The following is a 23,186-nucleotide window of genomic DNA, read 5'->3' as shown; positions in this document are numbered from 1 at the left end:
GGCCAACATGGTGGCGTTAAAGCATAGCCCCTTAGTGGATGGGCTAGCAAACTTAAACATTGTTAAATTGAGTTTTACTTGCATGAAATCGATATGAAAATTATTTATTTTCTCTGAAATTGTGAGAGTATTAAAATTGTTTTGTCTTTAATCTGCTGAAAGACAAAGAAACTAATGCGTTGATGAAATTTGAGCTGGTACTAGTGATTTTGATAGCATGTCGCACGAGCACACAGAATCTCACAACCATCATTTTGAAATATTGTAGAAAAAAATAATAAATGAAAGCCGTATACTATTTGTAATAAAAATACAAAAACGAAAGAGTACAAAATTCTCTATATTTATTCCAAGACCAACTTCAGAGTTTTGTTGTATCATGTGATTACCACGTTGACATGTGCTCTCTAGGTAGGGAGCATACGAAGCAGGTAACCAGACTACTCTGCTTGATGAATCAGACTGGCAAAATTTCTTGTAGTTGTTCTCAAAATAAATATGTTGAATCTCTGAGCTGAATTTTCGTGCAAAACTATTACACAGTGACATGTAGCTTGAAGCATTGGTTTCAGATCTTAAATGGAACACTGGAGAAATGGGATATTGTCGTCCCTTTTATTATATATTAGGAAATGATAATAGCCCATGTATCATTTCAGGTTTGGGGACTGGTTTATTGAACTACAAGAAGACAAGTTGATTTTACAGAAAATTCAGTCCTTGTTTATACAACAGCACATAATTTTGAAGGTCTTTTGTCAAATGTTTACTTTGTATAACATGCACACATATTGCTCTAGAATTCTTTGGAATTAAAGGTTTGAAAGGAAACAAAATAATGTGTGCTCATTATGTTGTTTCCATGTAGCAACATTATGCAGGTCAGCAAAGTAAAGTTAGAATTTGTATTCTGTACATTGAAATGGCTTTAAATGCCAATTTATGGGAATATAGTCAATTGTATTTTCGTGTGACTCATTTGGTGGTTTTCTGACATATATGTTAAGGAGAGTCTTGAAAGAGAAACATCTTCAGATTTGGAAAATGCATGTTTTATAATCCAAATTTTCTTTAATTCCATTCAGTAATGGTCATATGTTAACCTTGAAAAAATTAATTTATCCTGGAAAAGACCAGGAAATTTATATTTTGAAAAGCATGGGAACCATGTCCTTCTACCTTAGCAAGCACTTGGATCAGAGCTCCAGCATCTGTTGATTTTATCACGAAAAAGGAAGAATCCAACTTCATAATACTTCTGCAGCCTGGCAGAATCGCAGACATTTTGAACAGTTACATCATCAGCTACAAGACCCCAGCATGTCTTTTTCTCACAAAGACACCTTCCATCAAGACTTTCATCTGTGGTTCTACTATTGCCACACACCAGCTTTTCATTTGGAAACCCCAACAGTTGACCAGAACATCGTCAGCTTTGGGGTGACTAAACCATACTCTATTTGTATGGATCAAACATCTTTTAATAACACTCAGAAATTGATCTGCAATGTGGCAGCCATGGGCTCTTTGTTGGACATGGTATTGATGGCTGTCTTTCAACAGGTGGAACAGAGTTCATCGTTTCTTACTCCAGATTCTATGTACATGCATGGGAGTCAGTCTCCAGAATGGCTTTGTTCTTAAATGTAGTTGACCTTACGCTAGAAGGTAGATCACTCCGCTTACCGAACACGTGACTTGACAACGTCTTAACCTCCGACAAACATTCTGTGAAAATGGCGTGCATGATAACATTTAAAGATATACCAGACGATATTGGTGAGCAATATTTGCCATATGAAACAACATTGAGACAGAGACAGAAAGCGAGAGCATTTCTCCATCGCTTGCACTTCTCTATGTTACGTCGGTATGTGGAGAACTTGCCCCCACGTATCTGGAGAAGTCGCCCCAAAGTGGTTGGAGAAGTCATCCCAAAACTTGTCACCCAAATAACCATTTTGTAACACAATTAAGTCATCTTTTACGTGATTCATATATATATATATATATATATATATATATATATATATATATATATATATATATATATATAATCAAAAAAGAGATATTAACTAAATTAAAGCAATATCATGGTAATATTTATAAGGACAAAATTAAGTCTGTATATAATCTAATGAATGACGACAGTATGGTGATTAAAAAAGATAAGTCAAACACTATTATTATTGTGAATCAAGATGATTATGTTAAAGAAGTTGAACGTCAATTAGAAATTAAATAAAAAATTTCAACATGCATTAATGAGATCGCTAAAAATAATAATTCCGTATGTGAGGAATTTGATACTTTCCCTCTTAACATATGTACATCTCAATTCTACATATTACCCAAAAACTCCTAAAAATCCTGACCATAATTTACCTTTAAATTTTCCAGGATGAGCCATTATATCAGGTTGTAATTCATATACTGAAAACCTATCCAAATTTATTGATAGTGTTTTACAACCTTTAATGAAATCACTTCATTCATACATTAAAGATACAACTACTTTCATTAAAAAGTCGAAGTCTATTCCATATCTATCTGATAATTTAAATCCTGGTATCATTAGATGTAACATCACTATATACCAACATTCCGCATGCAGATGGTATTGAAGCGTGCAAATATTTTCTTGATAACATTCCTAATAATAGCACACTATCGAGCGAAGATATTTGTAAAATAATAAAAACTTATCTTGGAAAATAATTATTTTCAATTTAATAATACGAATTACGATTTTTGGATGACATATTTATGATCTGGAAGTGTTCAACTGAAGAACTGAAGAAAAAAATGATTGATCGCCTAAATCATTTTCACCCGATGATTAAATTTATTTATACTGCATCTAGTACGCATGTTTCATTTTTAGATGTAAATGTAATAAAAAATATTGATAACACTATCTCTACAAATATTATTAAAATGCATCTAATGATTTAAAGAACAGAGCAAAAGGGACAGATAACTCATTTTTCGTTAAGTACAGAAGCGGAGTTGATCAAATGAAAAAGTTGAAAAATTGCAAATTTTATAAATTTAATAAGTTATTAAGTTGAAGAAAAACAACAATAAATAAAGCCTTAACCATTTGACTATATCTCAGAATTACTATATATGATCCTTGGGGCAACTTCTCCAGGCAAAGTGGGGCGACTTCTCCGAACCGTTGCGAAATTTGTAAATATATACAATAGCCAAGTCGATATCGACAGAAGCAGCTTATCGGAGGAAAATGGCGGACGTAAACAGTGTCTGGAGGTGTGTAAAATAGCGCTATCTGATTGTTCAATCAAGCAGAATGATTGACAACTGGTGATAGGTCAGTTACTGCTCTGATAATCTAGTTTTCAATATATACATGTAGTGACTGCCCTTATGAGCTAGTTTTGTTGTTACTGTGGAGTAGTGAATACATAACTACTAAAAAGCTACAGGTAGTTTTCTTGATACAGATTGGTGTACATGTACTTACTGCCCTGTTGAGTCAGTTTTCTGGCAACATTATGGTGTACACATGCTCTAATGAATTATTATTCTTGCTACAGAGTGCTGAGCACATGGAGGGTTACTTGATAGAGGAGTGGGCCCAGATGGAACAGGAATTGCTGCGCGAGCGGGGACTTTGGGGGCCAATTGTTGGCTGTCCTCTAGACAAGTGGATGTTGGACATGACAGAAGGTATGAGGTTGTCTTGGTTTACTCATTTGTGTGGTCTTGTTTAGTTGTTATTTCGTATTTCTTATTATTGGCTTCTTGCATAGCATAATGGCTGTTACATTTAAATATGCATGGTATGCATGGAAGGCAGTGTTTTCTAAATACATGCCTGAGTACTCTAATTACTCAAAGAGTTGAACAAAATTAATACAAAATTTCAATTGCATCTGTGGGTGACTATTCCACAATAAATGTGCCTTCCCAGGGTTCCAAGTATGTTCTACTGAAGATTATTCCACAATAAAAGTGCCTTCCCAGGGTTCCAAGTATGTTCTACTGAAGACTATTCCACAATAAAATTGCCTTCCCAGGTTCCAAGTATGTTCTACTGAAGACTATTCCACAATAAAAGTGCCTTCCCAGGGTCCAAGTATGTTCTACTGAAGACTATTCCACAATAAAAGTGCCTTCCCAGGTTCCAAGTATGTTCTACTGAAGACTATTCCACAATAAAAGTGCCTTCCCAGGGTTCCAAGTATGTTCTACTGAAGACTATTCCACAATAAAAGTGCCTTCCCAGGGTTCCAAGTATGTTCTACTGAAGTGCCCTAAGCTGACTTAATTTTTCTTAAAATTTCAAGATAGAAAATTTTAGTTGACTATTTGATGGATTGGAATCATTTTCTTTTGACTTTTTTGATGGATTTTGGAATCTTTATTTCTGAAACCATAGTCCATATATACAATATCATACACCTGGATTATAATGTAAAGGCATTTTAAAAATACAAACACTGGTGTTAAAATGTTTATCATAGATCCACAGAGATTCAAGATTCAATTCTTGCCATATGATAATCTTGTCATCATTTAAAACACATTCTTTCTCATTATTCTTCAACACCATAAATAAATATATATATATATATATATATATATATATAGGGAACATCAGAGAATCCCCATACAACATAATTACATTATTATTATGTGTAGATCTCTAGTTGGCAGAACCCCTATGGTAACAAAAGAATAACGCAACAAACTTTATATCATGCAGATATGCCGCTCCGGTGGCCTAGTGGTTGGAGTGTCCGCCTCGGATGCGGGAGGTCGTAGGTTCGATCCCCGGCTAAGTCATACCAGAGACTTAAAAAATGGTACTAACAGCTGCCTCGCTTGGTGTTCAGCATTAAGAGGTTAGTGTTAGGACTGGTCGGCCTGGTGTCAGGATAATGTGACTGGGTGGGACATCATGCTACATGTCTGCGGCATGATGCCCCAGTGCTAGACATCACTATAAACTGCCACATTGCAGACATCATAGCGATATGACTGAAAAATTGTTAAAGCTACGTTAAAAATCAAAATCACATCACAAATCACATCACATCATGCAGATGTATTACCAAATGAAGTACATGCTCTCTGTGTGCAAAAATTAAATGACATTAAACATAAGAAGATGATTGATCTGTGTAAACTCAAAGCAAGATGGATAAAATTTGTCCTGTTTGTGTTCTAACTTCTTCCTATGTATATTTTGATCATGGTAATATTTTCTGTAGACCTTTTGGCACTTAGTTCCAAGCCATCATTTGGTATTTGTATTAAAATTGGATTACTATTATCTAGCACACAACATTTTGAAGCAGTGTCATTAACTAATGATGAAATTGATGAAAAATACTTGATGTCCTTCTGATATATGGATTCTTTACTACACGACTAATCTGTTCATCCTGATTCTTTTTTACCACCTCCTTTAGTTTTACTGGTACCAGTACTTTTAATAAAATTGTAACTTCTTTTTTCTTGCAATCTAAATATTTGTAATCATGTATTATTGTCAAAAGGTAAATGTGCTTAGCTGTGTTGTAAAATCTAAAACTGTTAATTAGCAAGGGACTAAAGTAAAAAGTGGATCAACTTCATGTGTGCAGAAATTATTGCCATATTACAGTGTAGTTGTACAAGATGTATTGTGTAAAGTTGTAGAACCAGCACTCGTATTGTCACCACATATTCCATTTAAATAATAATATTATTTCTGCATATTTCTGTCAGTATTTTCCTAGTGGTAGTAATTTTCTGCTCTGATATTGTATGTTTCTTGTGCAATTTTTACACTTCAAGAATTCTCACAGTATCGTTAAAAAGCAATGTAATCTGCACCAAATTGAGTTGTTGATTCTGGTTGTTGCTCAATTCAAATGCATCACTGAAAATCATTGATGCATTCTCATACTTTGTTACAAATATTTATTACAGATGCATATCTCCAGAAATTGGTGAATATAGCTCGAATAAGTTATAACAGTTCTAGTTGGAACAATGGAAATTGTTAGAGAAACTTTAACCCTTTACCTCATAGAGCATAGTTACAAAGTGCAGCATGTTATAAATAGAACACCTGTTACCTATTTGACACCATACGCATAGGCCTGCCTGTTAACTGTTAAGCAATGTAGTGTATGTTACGTTTAACAGCAATTTTAGCCATTTTGCATTTTTGGTACACATCTATTATGTGTGGAAAAATTTAAGAGTAAAGTCCGATTGTTATAGCTGTGTAATTATTTTTAATGGAAGAATTTTTTATGTGCTTTAAAATCTTGAGAGAACTCGTTCACCATCATGTCAGTGAGGCCACGTGACCAGCCATAGCTGCCATTTCTCATACTCAAAATTTGCAAGTTTTTCATCTGCGTCTACATCACTAAGTCATAATGAATTTGATAATTTATAAAAAATAATTGCTGCCTACATCAATATGAGAGCCTTTACCTAAATTATTGAATATTTCATAATTGTGATTCAAATAAGTGAAAACTTTGTACGTACTGAATGAAATCCGCGACCGCCATTTTGGAGAGTGGAGATTACGACCCAGTTACTTTAAATAGCAGATATCGACCAGTAGCATAAACAGTGACCACATGATCTGATGTAATTGTCATTCGCAGAAATGAATGTAGTATCTAATAGGTGGTTTTCACTGAAGGTGGTGCTTCAAAAAACCGACTTAAAATGGCAGATGTTTACAGCAGGCGTCAAAAGGCACTTTCATGCAAATGGAGTAGAGGTGTCAAAAGGCGCTTCCATGCGAATGGAGTAGAGGCGTCCAAAGACGCTTGCATGAGGTAAAGGGTTAAGTGAGTCAAAATGTAAACTTTTCAGCAGCCCATGATGCAGGATTGCTTAAGACTTCTCATATGCTTACCATGAAAAATCCATTTGTACAAACTGATGATGACTTTTTGGTAACTGTGAGAAATGCATAATTGACAATATTCAGAAGTCTACAAAAACTACTAGAGTCAAAATTTATAAACACATACAACTGTGGCAAAAATGATGGACTAGTATCTTTGTTGCTGTTGCCACAGTTGATTATTGGTTGATTTAGTTTTGTTTGGTTTGTTATTTTGTGTTTTATTTTAACAATATATTGGGTGGAGGAATAACCCAGAATGACCACCAACCCAAACTGGTTGATCTGTGACAAAAACTCGCTCTATGAGATGTGCAAGTGATGTAAAAGCAAGCACCTTAGTACACTTAGGACCATGGAGTCTCTGTTGATTTGATATTTATCTCCAACAGCCGAACTCATTTAGACATGAGATCTCGGGTTTCTATAGATCATTATAGCCTTTACACCATTTTCAGATGAAGATAATCTATATATGGCAACAAGTTTTACTGCTAAAGAGAATCCAAGTACTTTTGAGACACCAAACATTACTTATGTAGAACCACTGACCTTCCACAATTCTCATTTACACATTGGAGGCAAGTAATCACATGACAAGCATCTTGTACCACTCAGCCATGGAAGCCCCTCAGATCTGTATCAAAAGACAAGCATCTTATACCACTCTGCCATGAAAGCCCCTCAGGCCATAGGTATAAGGTCTCATATGAAAGACTAGAAGTGGGAGATAGAACCTGTGACAACTGGATTGAAAGGGCAGAATGTTCCTGCTAGGACATCAGTGATGATGATGACGCTGTTGACAATACAGTTAACTGCCATATCATTGATTTTATGATTACTTTGGGAAAATGATTCCCTGACTTTCATCCATTTAAAAAAATCTAATTAATGATATAAAAATGTTTGACTTGCTATATTTCTTATGTTTTTTTAAACTTTATATTAGTCTTGCAACAAGCATAAAAATAAGACATTGTTAACTGAAATATATGTTCTTACAAGAAATGATATAGTGTAAAAGTAGGCAGAAATAATGCAACATCACTTCCACAGGCATTAATGGTTTTTTTTCTGACAAATCATGAATTATAAGTTTACCAAAACATTTATTGAAAAACATAATAACAAGGGATCATAGCATCTGACCATGCAGTTAAAGCAATACAAGATTTAATTATTATTCTAATCAAAAGCAGCATGCCTGAGAATAAAGAAAAATAGCAAAATATAGTGATCACTTTAGTAAACACAGTTTAGTAAGGATACAAATTCAGGATTTCTGTATTAGAAATCCATGTTATAAAATCTATGTTCATAGACATTAAATTAGTAGGTATTAAGGAACTGATCAATGACATATACACATAATAAGCCACCATGAAAATTTTTGATTTCACAGTGTCAGAGACATACATGGCTGATAGACAAAAGGACAAAAGATTGATTATAATGAATTAATACAAATAAAATATGCAGATTATATGATCTATATGTATTCAGTAGATTACCTCCAGCCAGCTGTCATTTAAATTGTTTCTGTCCCCAACCCAATATTAAAATCGCTTCTACTGCCCACTAACCCATAGCCAGAAATTATGTTACAAAAATATGCGTCTGTAGGGGGCAGTGTTTTTCGATTAAAACATCTGATGGCGGATCATAATTTTTTTCAATTGCTTCTGTTGTGGGTTGGTTGTATTTGAAAGTGCCTTCCCCCCAAGAGGTATATGTTTTGCTGGAACATCCCTAAAAACGTTTAGCTCAAGTACACATAAATCTGCCATATCTTATTTTATCTTTATCATCTGAAAGATTAGATTTTAAAATATGACCCAGTTAAGTGTTTACATATGAAACAGCCTGACCAATAAGAAATAAAGAAAGAAGCTTTGCTAATTAAGATGTTGACAGAAAACCATACAAATCTTACATGTCAAATATGTTATCTTTCTTGACTGAGTAATTTTCACATTATCTTTAATAATTTCCTTAAGCCTATGATGGAAGGGCCTAACTGTGGCATAGAATAAAGTATGTAAGTCTTTGGATAGTACAAAATAATGATTGATTTTTGTGTGTGCCTGAGGATGTAAATGTACAAAAATATTCCATGTATAGTCTTTTCAGCATTCAAACAAGTACGGACAAACAAACTTGAGACGTAATTAGCAAGGTTGCCACACACCAGACATTGACTGAAGTGGATGCTAGTTTTTCATCACATCATGTAAAATGAAACAAATATAAATTTTTCTTTCAAAATAAAAAATACTGTTGAAAAATGTTGGAATTTCATTTATGGATTTAACGACTTCTAGGATTATTTTAGACTCATACTACATAAAATTTTATTATTGCCAGCTTCACTACTAATTAATATGTATGTCTTTACTTTCCTTTACAATGGACCATCCAGTGGCCTTGTGGTTAATGTGTCCTTCTCAGATGCGGAAGGTGATGGGTTCAAACCCGGGCTGAGTCATGCCAAAGACTTTTAAAATGGTACTTACAGCTGCCTCGCTTGACACTCAGCATTAAGAGGTTAGTGTTAGGACTGGTCAGCCTGGTGTCAGGATAATGTGACTGGGTGAGACTTCATGCTACATGTCTGCAGCATGATGCCCCAGTGCTAGACATCACTATAAACTGCCACATTGCAGACATTTTAGCGATATGACTGAAAAATTGTTAAAGCTATGTTAAAAATCCAAATCAAATCACATCAGTATAATCTGCCACACTGCAGACATCATAGCGATATGACTGAAAATATTTTAAAGCTGCATTAAAAATCCAAATGATACACACACACTCCTTTACTATGTATTAACATGCATATTGAATGCATATCAATAGTATGGGATATATTATGTGTTTTATTTATTTGATAGGTTTTATAAATAATGTGTTCTTTAATATATGACAGCACGTATAGTTTTAGAATAACATTCTTTACAACTCAAGTTGTTTTAAAATCTTATTTTTAATACATTTTCTAATGTTCACCTAGTTTGAGCACAGCTGTCATTGGCCTACCAAATAGATGTATTTAATTCAGTAACATTCTAGTGTCTATCTCGGAATGATTTTAATGTAATATCATCGGTTAGAGCAATATTATCACTGCCATCAGTACAGTTCTCCTCTCAATACAAGATAGAATTGTACTATTTTTTGGAGTTATAAATGATAAGGAAGTATCAGTTGAGAAATGCCAGTGTGTTAACAAGCCAAGTGAGCTCTTTGATCCTTACTGCCTTGTGAGGCAGATATAAACAACAGTATGAACAGTAAAACGTGAGTTTGCAATACTGGATGGGAGCTTTTGTGTCCAGTACACATGTTTGTATAGTGACATTGGATGTCAGGTATTCTTTAGAGTGGAGCTGTAGATAAAAGTAACATGATTATTTGTTATTGATTATAAATTTTAGAGCAAGAGTTGTGAGATTTTCAGTGATAATTAATAATTGGAACTTGCCAAAATATGTAAATAACTCGATTTCTCAGCAACAGTCTTAACATATTATAACATTTATGTTGTCAAATGTTTGAGGAAAAAAAGCGCAAGCTTTATATGCTCATTGGCCTGCCTCTGAAGCTAGGTCTGTAAAAACAAAGCAAAAAAAAAGCTGATAAGGAAAAAATATTCTACCAGGTCAAAAGATGAGCTATTGAATGAAGGCCCTGATCGCTGGATTTCCAAGTCATGTACATTTCACTTTGCTGTCATAAGAGTGGGTTAACTAAGAAATCTCTCTCTCTCTCTCTCTCATCCCATTTCCTTTTCAACTTGATGGTTGAGAGAGAGAGAGAGAGAGAGAGAGCAAAATGAATTTTGTAGTACACCAATAGTATTGTGGTTTTTCTTTTTTTTTTTAAATCCCCCAAAAATAAAAATAAAATGGATGGCCAAAGAAAGGAAAACCTTGGATCAACACCTGACACACCCAAAAAATGAATGGTTGTTCCCTTTTAGGCTTGTACAGTAGTCAGTGTTGATGATACAATGTATCCTCCAGAATTAATAAAAGCTCTGTACATGACAGATTCATTCATTAATAAAGGCTCTGTACATGACAGATTCATTCATTAGAAAAGGCTCAGTACATGACAGATTCGTTCATTAGATAAGGCTCAGTACATGACAGATTCATTCATTAGAAAAGGCTCAGTACATGACAGATTCGTTCATTAGATAAGGCTCAGTACATGACAGATTCGTTCATTAGATAAGGCTCAGTACATGACAGATTCGTTCATTAGAAAAGGCTCTGTACATGACAGATTCGTTCATTAGATAAGGTTCAGTACGTGACAGATTCATTCATTAGATAAGGCTCTGTACATGACAGATTCATTCATTAGATAAGGCTCAGTACATGACAGATTCATTCATTAGATAAGGCTCAGTACATGACAGATTCATTCATTAGATAAGGCTCAGTACATGACAGATTCATTCATTAAATAAGGCTCTGTACATGACAGATTCATTCATTAGATAAGGCTCAGTACTTGACAGATTCGTTCATTAGAAAAGGCTCTGTACATGACAGATTCATTCATTAGAAAAGGCTCTGTACATGACAGATTCATTGATAAACAAACTTGGCTACTAGTTTAACTCATTTAGCTCCAGCACTGTTATCAGTATATCTGCTACTATGCCCCAGAAACACTAAGCTGTGTCTAGCTGCTTGTGCTCCAGAGTTTTAACCTGTTTTACATTTTTTGTAAACATCGTGCACATGCATTCACTCTTACCTTAATTTATCTTCTTATATCCAATCAAAATCCACGAAATTTTCACTTATTATTCCAAATGAATTTGTCAACACAGTGATGTATATTTTTTTCCTATTTGTCTAAGTCTTTCACAGCTTATTTATACACTTTTTACGAAATTATGTGCAACATTTATCCGCAAGAACTCTATTATCATCGCTGTCATCATCCTCATCTTCTGACGATTCAATCTCAGAAACTTCTATGTCCGAATCTAAATCTCGCAAAATATCCATCTGCCGAACATCTTTCCTCAGCTTGCTCAATATTTTCAAGACCAAACCCAAGAAACTCCTCATTTTTGCTCTCATCAAAAATCACTCTTACGTCTGCCATCATTTATGATTTTTCATGAACAGAACACGTGTAGTGGAACTGCTCTCAGTTATTAACCCTTAGTTTCTGTACAATTCAGATTTGCTGAAACGAAGTAAAATATTTCTGATTGGTTTAATATTGGTCTGATTCTTGGAAAAAAAACATTTGTAACCAATCAGATATATATCTAACAAATATTCACCACGACTGGAGACGGGGTCAGCCATTGAATGCAGTAAACAAACCACGACTACAGGCAGGATCGGCCATTGAATGCAGAAACCGGATCACGCATACAGACGGGATGGGGGCCTAATGAGTTAAGCTCGATTTAGTGGAACTTGAAGATGTTACTGAATAGGATGGCCATGTCGTAGCACTTGTAAATCAACACGTGATAGTGTCAGAGAACTTTCATATCAACACGTGGTATATTTCGGCAAAGAATTAATTTTCAGATTTGGAAAACTCTGCATATTGCTATTTATACCTCACATTTCCACATAAAGCCCTAACAAACTTTATTCTAGTAGGACTATCTCATACATTTATATGGTAATCAGTGGAAACTGGCTATGAGATAGCTGCAAGACTGCAACTACTTAACAGCCACCATATTGTTTAAATCAACATCCACTGTTGACAACAGACTTTCCTGGGCAAATAAGCCATTTGTACTGTTCGTTTGATGTTCTGTTAAAATGATGCTGGACTGTTACTTGTGCTGTCTTCCTGCTATTATTAGCAGAATAGTAATTATTGGCCTAGATTGGACATCAGTATGCAATAAAAATATGGTACCTGCTCACAGAACTAGGTGACGTTTGGCCATAGATATATGGTTCCCACAGATAAAGCCCACACTACCAGGGTTAATTCTTTTAGCAATGCATCATACCTGATCAGTATTTTCATTGATGTATTACTGGTATCACATTTTAATGAGTAAGTATTAAAATTTTAAAGGAAGGAATTAAATATAGTATTGTAAAAACTGCTGATTTTCGACACCATTAATGGAGCAATTCATAAAGTATAAATGCTAAAAGGAGGTGATGTCATTAATATTGATACAGCATCATGGTAATGATAAATGTGTGTCATTTACCAAGGAAATTATAGATTAATTAAATTGCAATAAGGAAACTTATAAAAAATATCTTTGCTAATTTCAATAGCAATTTAATATATGAACCTTAATTATAACAATCACATGTACTCATTGCCAAATGGCCACTGTGATATCCAAAGCTTTAGAACTAATTTTACTTTGAAGATGTCAATCAAACTCCAAGATCTTGATGCATCAAAAAGTATGTGTACCAAGAGTGTCATTCGTTCTGATTTTGTTCGATGATAGTGGTATACAAAGACATTATCGTTTTCTTTGTATGAGATCAAATATGCATTTAAGGACTCCTAAAACATGTTCTACAGATGTGTAAAAGTTCAGCATTTTTAATCATATTGTATGAATTTGTATTGTGCTCATCTATGTATAAATTTCTCACATTCTAGAATGAAATGGTTAAGTGTCTGTTACAAAAATGCTTTCAATTTTTAATGGGTTGTGATACGCACCTTAGTGCATCAGGAATGTAATAAGGGAAAGCTGTAATGGAAGTCAGAGTAGCTAAAGCATGGAAAAGCTATAATAATAATAATAATAATAATTTTAATAATAATAATGATAATAATTATGTGGGTTTAGTACAGTGCCTAATCTTTAGAAGATCTAGGCACTTTACAATATTAGATACCACATAAAAACATATGCAATGACAAGATTACAAAAACAAACACAATGAAAGTACAAAACAAAAACATGCTGACAATAATTAAGAAAGTAAAAATGATTACATTTTTAAGTCCATTTTTGTAGTCAGAATAGGTTAGCTTTAAGAGCATTCTTGAATGAGATGACAGTGTCTAAGATCAGTGGCCAATTTGTTCCACATATCTGACCCCTGGTATTTAAAAGAATTTAATCAGTTTGACTTCATTTTAATAGCAGGAACAAGGAGAATATGAATGTCCGAAGAAGGTGTAAGTTTCTAGATGGGGTGTACACATGGGTGAGGTCAGATAAGTATATTGGACTGGAGGCAGTCAGTAAAATATAGCAGGTTTAACATATTTTTTGCTTGATTCTGAGTTGATTGTGTAGCCAGTGTAGTGTACAGAGCAGAGGGAGGATTGCACAGTTTGTCGTGCTCTCAGGATAATCTGAGCAGCTGTGTTTTGGAGTTTCTGTGGTAGATACTGAGATAAACCAGATAGAAATGAATCACAGGAGTCCAGTCTTGAATATACTAAGGAACACACCACCCTTTATTCTTTTGAGGTCTTTTAAAACATGTTGGGTCAGATTGGCTTTAACAAGTTTTCATTTTTATTTATTTTAGTTGAAGGATTATATTAGAAGACAGATTGGGTAAAGCATGGAAGCACTGTATTTGAGGTCAGATTGGCTTAGGTGTGAAAGGGTTATATTAGAGGTAAAAATGGCTAAAGCATGGATCGGCTATATTAGTGGTTAGATCGGCTAAAGCATGGATGGGCTGTATTAGAGGTTAGGTCAGCTAAAGCATGGATGGGCTTTATTAGAGGTCAGATCAGCCAAAGCATGGATGGGCCATATTAGAGGTCAGATCAGCTAAAGCATGGATGGGCTATATTAGAGGTTAGATCGGCTAAAGCATGGATGGGCTATATTAGAGGTTAGATCAGCTAAAGCATGGATGAGCTATATTAGAGGTCAGATCAGCTAAAGCATGGATGGGCTATATTAGAGGTTAGATCGGCTAAAGCATGGATGGGTTATATCAGAGGTTAGATCGGCTAAAGCATGGATAGGCTTAATAAGAGGTCAGATCAGCTAAAGCATGGATAGGCTATACTAGAGGTTAGATCAGCTAAAGCATGGATGGGCTATATTAGAGGTCAGATTGGCTAAAGGATGGAAAAGGCTATCTTTTAGGTCAGATTAGCTAATAATATTAAGGTCATTTACCTCAGTACCTGTAGAATATAATAGGGGTATTTTCCCGAAAGTGGCATATAAGAAAACAAGCTCAGAATGGCTGATGTTGACAGTAGGCATCCAAACATGGTTCCATGTGGATGGTACAGAAGCATCCAAACATGCATGTATGCAAATCAGGTAGAGGCATCCACTAGTGCTTCATTAGAATGAGGTAGAATCATCCAAAAGTGTTTATATGAAGTAAAGGGCTGCACGGAAAGTTACCACGCCCCATATCTGACAGTGCCTGACCATGTAACTTTCATTGGATTCGCCTGATGTAACTTTTAAAGGTAAAGCAATTGCCAGGTGCAAGATCCCATAGTGACCTTCCTCACGCCTGTATAAATGTATACTCTTTAGTTCTGCTTATTTCATGTTAGGAGAAGTTCCTCCTCTCAGTAGAGTAACAGTCCTGCAAAATGACGTGGGTAGAGGCTGGCTGCTTAAGCAGTTCATGCTCCTTGTATCTATTCTGCTAATATTGATTGTGTAATGTATTTGATGGAAAAAGGACATTTTTGTCAGTTATGGTTCCCCAAAAATGCTTATCTGATTTCATTACTATTATTCTCTTTTAAAAATACCATAAGTTTCATAAAGACAAATATCTGGGGAAAAAGGGGCCCGTTACTGGGAACATGGGAGTTAAACTGCAAGAGATAGTTCCTTTTGTCTATCTCACACAGAAGGAAAGAAGTTTTTCATCTTTCAGGGAGGGCTGGATTCTGTAGGTAGCAGAAAGTAATTTACTTAAAAATTTCCTGTTTCACATCAATATATTACATTGTCTTTAAATTTTTTGTTTTATTTAGTTTTGTTTTCTTTATTGCAGTTGTAGGTAATTCTTACCAACTCTTGGTTTCCCAGTGTTGAAGCAAGAAGTATTTGCCTCCCAAAATATGTGAAAATTAGATCATTTTAAGCTAGCTGACACACCATTGACAGTTGAGCTTTTACATTTTGGTTTAAATTTCCATGAGTTCTGCTTGTGTGCAGGCAATATTTGCAGCCTTATACATCTTTGTTTTCAGGTCCATTCCGAATGAGGAAGAAGATGTTGAAAAATGATATGTTTTATATTTACTATCCCTACAGACCTGATATGGAGGACAATGTAAGTACCACATCAATTTTTGTTCACTCACTAGGTAATAATACCACTTGAGTATATGATATAGTCTTGTATCATGTGTCGTTTGTTGTCAGTCCTTTCATCATCTGTCAGCTGTAAACATTAGCTCTTTTACGATCCTTCTAAATAAACATTGGACCAATTTTAATGTAATTTGGCAGAGAGCATTTGGCATGAAGACCTTCCAGTGCCATTCTGTCTGCAACCTTTAAATGACTTCTAAAATACTTGTAAAACTAAATTTAACCGAATTTAACAGCATCATGGTATGAATGCATTTCAGACTTATACAAATGTTGCCAATCTGCTATCAAATATGGATACCAGTAATAAAACAGACAAACCTTTGAATGATATCCTCTGAAAACAAGAAAGCATATTGGCCTGCCAGTGTTCAGTTTTGTACAGATGTTATCTGCCATCAAATATGGCTCCCAATACTAAAATCAGGAAAACCTATAACACTGTGAAGCGCTCAACAGAATTCAACCAAATTTCACTGAAAGCATCCAGGCTTCAAATCGTTTAATTATTTTACAAATGAAGCTGAGTTACCATCATATATAGCGACCAGTACTATAAATAAACCATATATAACCAACAGTACTATAAATAGACATATATAGCCACCAGTACTGTAAATAGACCCTATATAGTCACCAGTACTATAAATAGACCCGATATAGCCACCAGTACTATAAATAGACCAATATTTAAATGATGTCTAAAAACAACAAAAATGTACCAGAATTTACAGAAAGCATGCCAACATGAAGCACTTTCGAATTTGCACAAGTAATGTTGATGAACTGTCAGATATAGTCGCCATGGTAAAATAGAAAAGCCTTTAGATGGTTTCTTCTCAAAAACTGCTTTTTAGATTTTCATGAAATGTGAGAGATAACATCCTTACATCAGTTCATATTAGTTTTTGACAAATAATGATGGTATACTAAGAATAGAAAACTTTTCTTAGTAACTACTAAGAGACTGCTCTACAAAATTTGACAGAAGCATCCTGGCATGAAGGGATTTTAGGTTTGTACAAATGATACCAATCCACCATCAGAATGTGGCAACCATTAGTAAAGTAAGAAAAACCTTTAAATGACTTCTGTCAAAAAAAGCCTCTGAATTTTACTAAATTTAAAGAAAACATCCTGGTTTGAGGTCCTTTTAAATTTGCCAAAGTTATGCCTATCCACAATTTTTTAAAAACTTTTTTAAAATTCTTTTTATAGGATATTGTATGCTCCATGACAGCTTGTTGTCCAGTATCTTTGGTTTTCACTAAACTTCCTTGGTCGTTGCATGCAGTATGCACCACTGATAACAGTTGAATAAAGTTTGTTGATTTTGGTCAAACAAAATTGTTCCTGTGAGGGAGGTTTTGAAAGAATTCATAGTATTGAGGCCCTATTGATGCTTCAGGCAGTAGGGTTGCAGTTTTCAACAGTACTGCATTAACATTTGACATGGTGAATAGTAGATTCCCATTCCAGGTTAGGTCAGCTGCCTTGTTGTGGCATCTTTGAAGAGGACTTACCACAAGCAGCCATAAATGATGTTGTGCAGCTCTTTTGCATGCCATTAATTTTCACACAGACTGATACATATTACTGACTCATCCATTCATCATAATCTTGCATGTGAAAAACAGCATTTGTTTTGGAGTAGTGAACACATTTTGTATTGAGAAGCTGATCTTTGTTTGGCACTAAAGCATAAAGATGATCTTGACCCATGTGGAACCTACTGGCTGTTACTGGTATAGACTCATGTTGAACCTACTGGCTGTTACTGGTATAGACTCATGTTGAACCTACTGGCTGTTACTGGTATAGACTCATGTTGAACCTACTGGCTGTTACTGGTATAGACTCATGTTGAACCTACTGGCTGTTACTGGTATAGACTCATGTTGAACCTACTGGCTGTTACTGGTATAGACTCATGTTGAACCTACTGGCTGTGACTGGTATAGACTCATGTTGAACCTACTGGCTGTTACTGGTATAGACTCATGTTGAACCTACTGGCTTGCACTGGTATTGACCTGTGTTGAACCTACTGGCTGTGAGTGGTATAGACCCATGTTGAACCTACTGGCTTGCACTGGTATTGACCTGTGTTGAACCTACTTGCTGTTACTGGTATAGATCCATGTTGAACCTACTGGCAGTGAAAGGTGTAGACCCATGTTGAACCTACTGGCAGTGACTGATATAGACTCATGTTGATCCAACCGGCTGTGAGTGGTATAGACCCATGTTGAACCAATTGGCTGTGACTGGTATAGACCCATGTTGAACCAACTGGCTGTGACTGGTATAGACCCATGTTGAACCTACTGGCTGTTACTGGTATAGACTCATGTTGAACCAACTGGCTGTGACTGGTATAGACTCATGTTGAACCTACTGGCTGTTACTGGTATAGACTCATGTTGAACCTACTGGCTGTTACTGGTATAGACTCATGTTGAACCTACTGGCTGTTACTGGTATAGACTCATGTTGAACCTACTGGCTGTTACTGGTATAGACTCATGTTGAACCTACTGGCTGTGACTGGTATAGACTCATGTTGAACCTACTGGCTGTTACTGGTATAGACTCATGTTGAACCTACTGGCTTGCACTGGTATTGACCTGTGTTGAACCTACTTGCTGTTACTGGTATAGATCCATGTTGAACCTACTGGCAGTGAAAGGTGTAGACCCATGTTGAACCTACTGGCAGTGACTGATATAGACTCATGTTGATCCAACCGGCTGTGAGTGGTATAGACCCATGTTGAACCAACTGGCTGTGACTGGTATAGACCCATGTTGAACCAACTGGCTGTGACTGGTATAGACCCATGTTGAACCAACTGGCTGTGACTGGTATAGACCAATGTTGATCCAACTGGCTGTGACTGGTATAGACCAATGTTGATCCAACTGGCTGTGACTGGTATAGACCAATGTTGATCCAACTGGCTGTGACTGGTATAGACCCATGTTGAACCAGCTGGCTGTGACTGGTATAGACCAATGTTGATCCAACTGGCTGTGACTTGTATAGACCTCAGGCAGTTGGGCTGTAACCAGCAGTCTGATTATTTGACAAACAAAAAGTGTATAAGCCAGTCACTTTTGAATTTTACTTCATTAAGGTATTTATTTGACAATTTATTAGATCAACAAATCAAATACAATATAATAATGTTTTATATGACCTGTGTCCAGTTTGTTCAGAGTATGCCCACATCAAAATATTTGATCTGCCAGACATGTGGCAAATACGACTATTTTAGGATCCATTATACCATTTGGTCCTCAATACAAGATTTTCAAACTGGATGTTGAATTTTTAAAAATATTTTGAACAAAAGTACTGTGACAAATATCAATATAAATTAGGTGGCCAGATCACTTAACTACAATGTTCAATTATACAGTACCAATTAGTTTTTTAAAAATTTATTTAAAAACTTGTACTTCATGAGTGATGATCTATTTTCAGCCATTGAGGTACAAGGTAGCTCTAAGCCATGATAGCAAGGATTACTATGAGAAATATCGGTCAAAAAGCCTGTTTGGCGAAGACACTCTGCCCATCAGATTGGGTGTAGAGGATTTTTCAAGTCAGGATATGGAGAGTGAAGACAGATCTCCTGAAGGTATGTCTGTCTGTCAGAAGGAGTGGATTTTAGTTATGACACACAGAGTGTGCACAGATTTCCTGAAGGCAAGTCTCTCATACTGTATGAACGTCTGTCACATGGATGGAGTCTGATCATAAAAAAAAGAGTGAAGACAGATCAGTTGAAAGTAAGTGTGTCTACCAAATTGTTTGTCACATGGAGTGGATTCTAATCATGGCACATAGTTTGTGGATAGATTTCCTGAAGGTAACTATGGTATTGGATTTCTGTAATTAGTGTGAAGTAAAGACATATTTCTATTAGGTACATCAAGCTGTTTTGTCCATCTCTCTGTCAGTCTACCTGTCTTTCTGTTTGTCCATGAGATTTGTGGTGGATGATTGTTACAGTCAGGACAAAGTAAGTGCACATGAGAACAGATCTGCTGAAGATAATTCTTTAATTCGGTTTGAGAAATCTCTCATTGATCATGAAGATATACATTTTAATCACCTCTGTGAGAATTATTTCAGCCATATAAACTAAGGGTGATAGTGTTCTATGAGCATCAAGCGTCTGTCAATGAATCATGAATATTTACTATTTATACTGGCTACGGGTTATTGGCATATATCTTAGTTTCAAGAAAGGACTCTCTCTCTCTCTTTCTCTTTCTCTCTCTCTCTCTCTCTCTCTCTCTCTCTCTCTCAGGGCTGTTTCAGTAAAACATATACGGGACTCAGTGAAGGCACTTTTAATGTGGGTTACTCATCTTTGATGCAGTTTAGAATTTTCCTATCATTTTAATATGAATTCTGTGAAATCAAAGTACCTTGGCATATAGTTTTAAAAAACTTCCTTCCCTGCATATCATGTATGTTTAAATGGAACAGCCCTCATTAGATTTAATGGGAATTGTGTTTTTTAAGAAATCAACTATGTTAGCGACCTTGGGATTAAAACATAATGTTTATCATGTGACACATTGTTATTTTATATACTTGTGACATAATTATTTTAATATGCATTTTACAGAATTTTTATGACTGTCTGTTTCTTAATTTATCTTGTTTTCTTAATTATACAGTTATTTGGAAGGCTTTAACTTCCTGAATTTATGTGCAATACAGTTTTACATATTTTGAACATATATTTTCACTTAAAGATTTCTTATTATATGATCCTAAATGAAAATCATGACAATCCATCAGATCAGCATGACCACAGTGGTTGCCATGTTTAAAATCTTGTTGCTTTTTAGAGATGATCAAATGAACTTGAGAATGATCAAATTGCCTTGAGGATGATCAGATCGCCTTAAGGATGATTAAATTGCCTTGAGGATGATCAAATCGCCTTGAGAATAATCAGTTTTCCTTTAAGCTGATCAAATTACCTTGAGGATGATCAAATTAACTTGAGAATGATCAAATTGCCTTGAGGATGATCAAATCGCCTTAAGGATGATCAGATTGCCTTAAGGGTGATTAAATTGCCTTGTGGATGATCAAATCACCTTAAGGACGATCAAATCGCGTTAAGGATAATTAAATTGCCTTGTGAATGATCAAATCACCTAGAGGTTTTCACTCAAACATTCCTTATCATATGTAGTGGAGTAATAAAAATCGTACTATCTGACCACTCTAATGACCACCATGGAAGCAATTTGGAAAATCTTAGTGCAGGTCCTGATAAACAACCGGTCCTGAAGACATGATTTTTAATAAAACTGTTCCAAGCCTAATGTAGTTGGTCTTATTTGAAAATAGTACCAATCTGACCTCATAAAATGGCTGCCTCAGCCATCTTGAAAACCTTATCGCTACACCTCCTAAACAGAAGGTGGAATTTGAAATGGGGTTTCCACTGAAACATTTGTAATGTTAGTAATTTTTCAAAAATGGTGCTGAACTGACCTCACGAAAATATGAGCCATTTTAATAGTCTTGTTTTTACTTATTTTATCAATATGGTCTTCTCACTGAAACATTTCTTGCAATATATAGTGGTGTCAGTATGGGCTTCTTACTGAAACATATATCATACTATATGGTTGTATCAATATGGGCTTCTTACTGAAACATGTATCATGCTATATGGTTGTATCAATATAGGTTTCTTACTGAAACACATATTATAATATATCATTGGTCCTTAATGAAAATGGTGCAGATATTTCCTCCCTAAAAAGCCACCACTGTGGCCATCTTGAAAAACACCTTGTAGTTAAAACTAGAAATAAATGCTTATGCTGACTTAGTGATTCATAATTTAGAAAAAGAAATTGTGTTCATAATTTGGAAAAAGAAATTGTGTATTTCAAGATGCAGTTGTTTAGGGTTAGGAAAGAAATTGTGTATTTCAAGATGCAGTTGGTTAGGGTTAGGAAAGAAATTGTGTATTTCAAGATGCAGTTGGTTAGGGTTAGGAAAGAAATTGTGTATTTCAAGGTGCAGTTGGTTAGGGTTAGGAAAGAAATTGTGTATTTCAAGATGCAGTTGGTCCTTTATTATAATGATGTTTTGTTAACCTCAGTAATAGCAAACCTGATGACCAACTCAAAATTGTGTATGGCTACTTCTTCTGAATTGATGGTCATTTCAACATGTGCTTTTCACTTAAATACATTCCATAATTTTAATTTTTGGTCAGATTCGTGTTTTTTTAAATTTCCATTCCAAACTGAAAGCGATACAAAATGTTAACTTGGATAGTCTTTTAATGTCTTACAGAACACAATTTGATCATGGAATCTGAAAAATGTAGCATGTGCTGTTGGCTGCCTAGTCATATTGGTATTAAGGGCACATAAAGCAGCTAAAGCCTGCATTTCAAAATGTGTGGAATGAAAACATCACAAACATGTTTCAGAACATGAAACCCATCATTAGAGAGTGGCATCCTTAATATAAAACTAACAAATTGCAGAAATGAGGTAGTGTAGTGCTGAGTGCTATAGGACACGCATCCTTGACTCATTCATATCTCCTGATTGGTGAACCTCAAGTAGAATGCATACTTTGGTGGAGCCCACTGACAGTGGAGCACAATCTTGTGTCAAGTGCATAAACTTACACTCTGCCAGGCTGATGTTTTATTATGTGAATTCAGTTAAGAAATTTTATAATGTTGTTTCACCAGAGAAAAAATCTTTGACTTCAGGAATGAATTTGGCTCATATATTGATGTTTCACCAGAGAAAATCTTTGATTTCATAAAGGAATTTGGCTAATATATTAAGATTTGATCCTATATTATAATGTTACATATTGTTTACCTTTATGTTTTATTTGATATACCTTTTAAAGAGTTTTAATATCTTTACTATTTATCTTTTTTCTTGTACCACATTTTTTCCTTAACCTAAAGGATTTATATTAAAATTGTAAATTCT

General features: G+C 35.1%; 1 protein-coding gene across 3 annotated transcripts in view; it reads left to right on the top strand.

Moving 5' to 3' along the window:
* The window catches only part of LOC149806226 (WD repeat and FYVE domain-containing protein 3-like), a 413,256-nt gene that overhangs the window by 275,854 nt on the left and 114,216 nt on the right, over positions 1-23,186 (top strand). For all 3 annotated transcript variants that reach the window (XM_089951178.1, XM_089951177.1, XM_089951179.1), the window contains 3 exons: positions 3,561-3,693; positions 16,058-16,140; positions 19,669-19,825. In XM_089951178.1, the coding sequence (XP_089807304.1) occupies positions 3,561-3,693; positions 16,058-16,140; positions 19,669-19,825 (373 nt within the window). The remainder of the gene's footprint in view (positions 1-3,560; positions 3,694-16,057; positions 16,141-19,668; positions 19,826-23,186) is intronic.

Source organism: Sinohyriopsis cumingii, chromosome 2 (assembly GCF_028554795.1).
Source record: "Sinohyriopsis cumingii isolate HCF-2022 chromosome 2, ASM2855479v2, whole genome shotgun sequence".
NCBI lineage: Eukaryota > Metazoa > Mollusca > Bivalvia > Unionida > Unionidae > Sinohyriopsis > Sinohyriopsis cumingii.
This window is presented reverse-complemented; position numbering and strand designations above follow the sequence as displayed.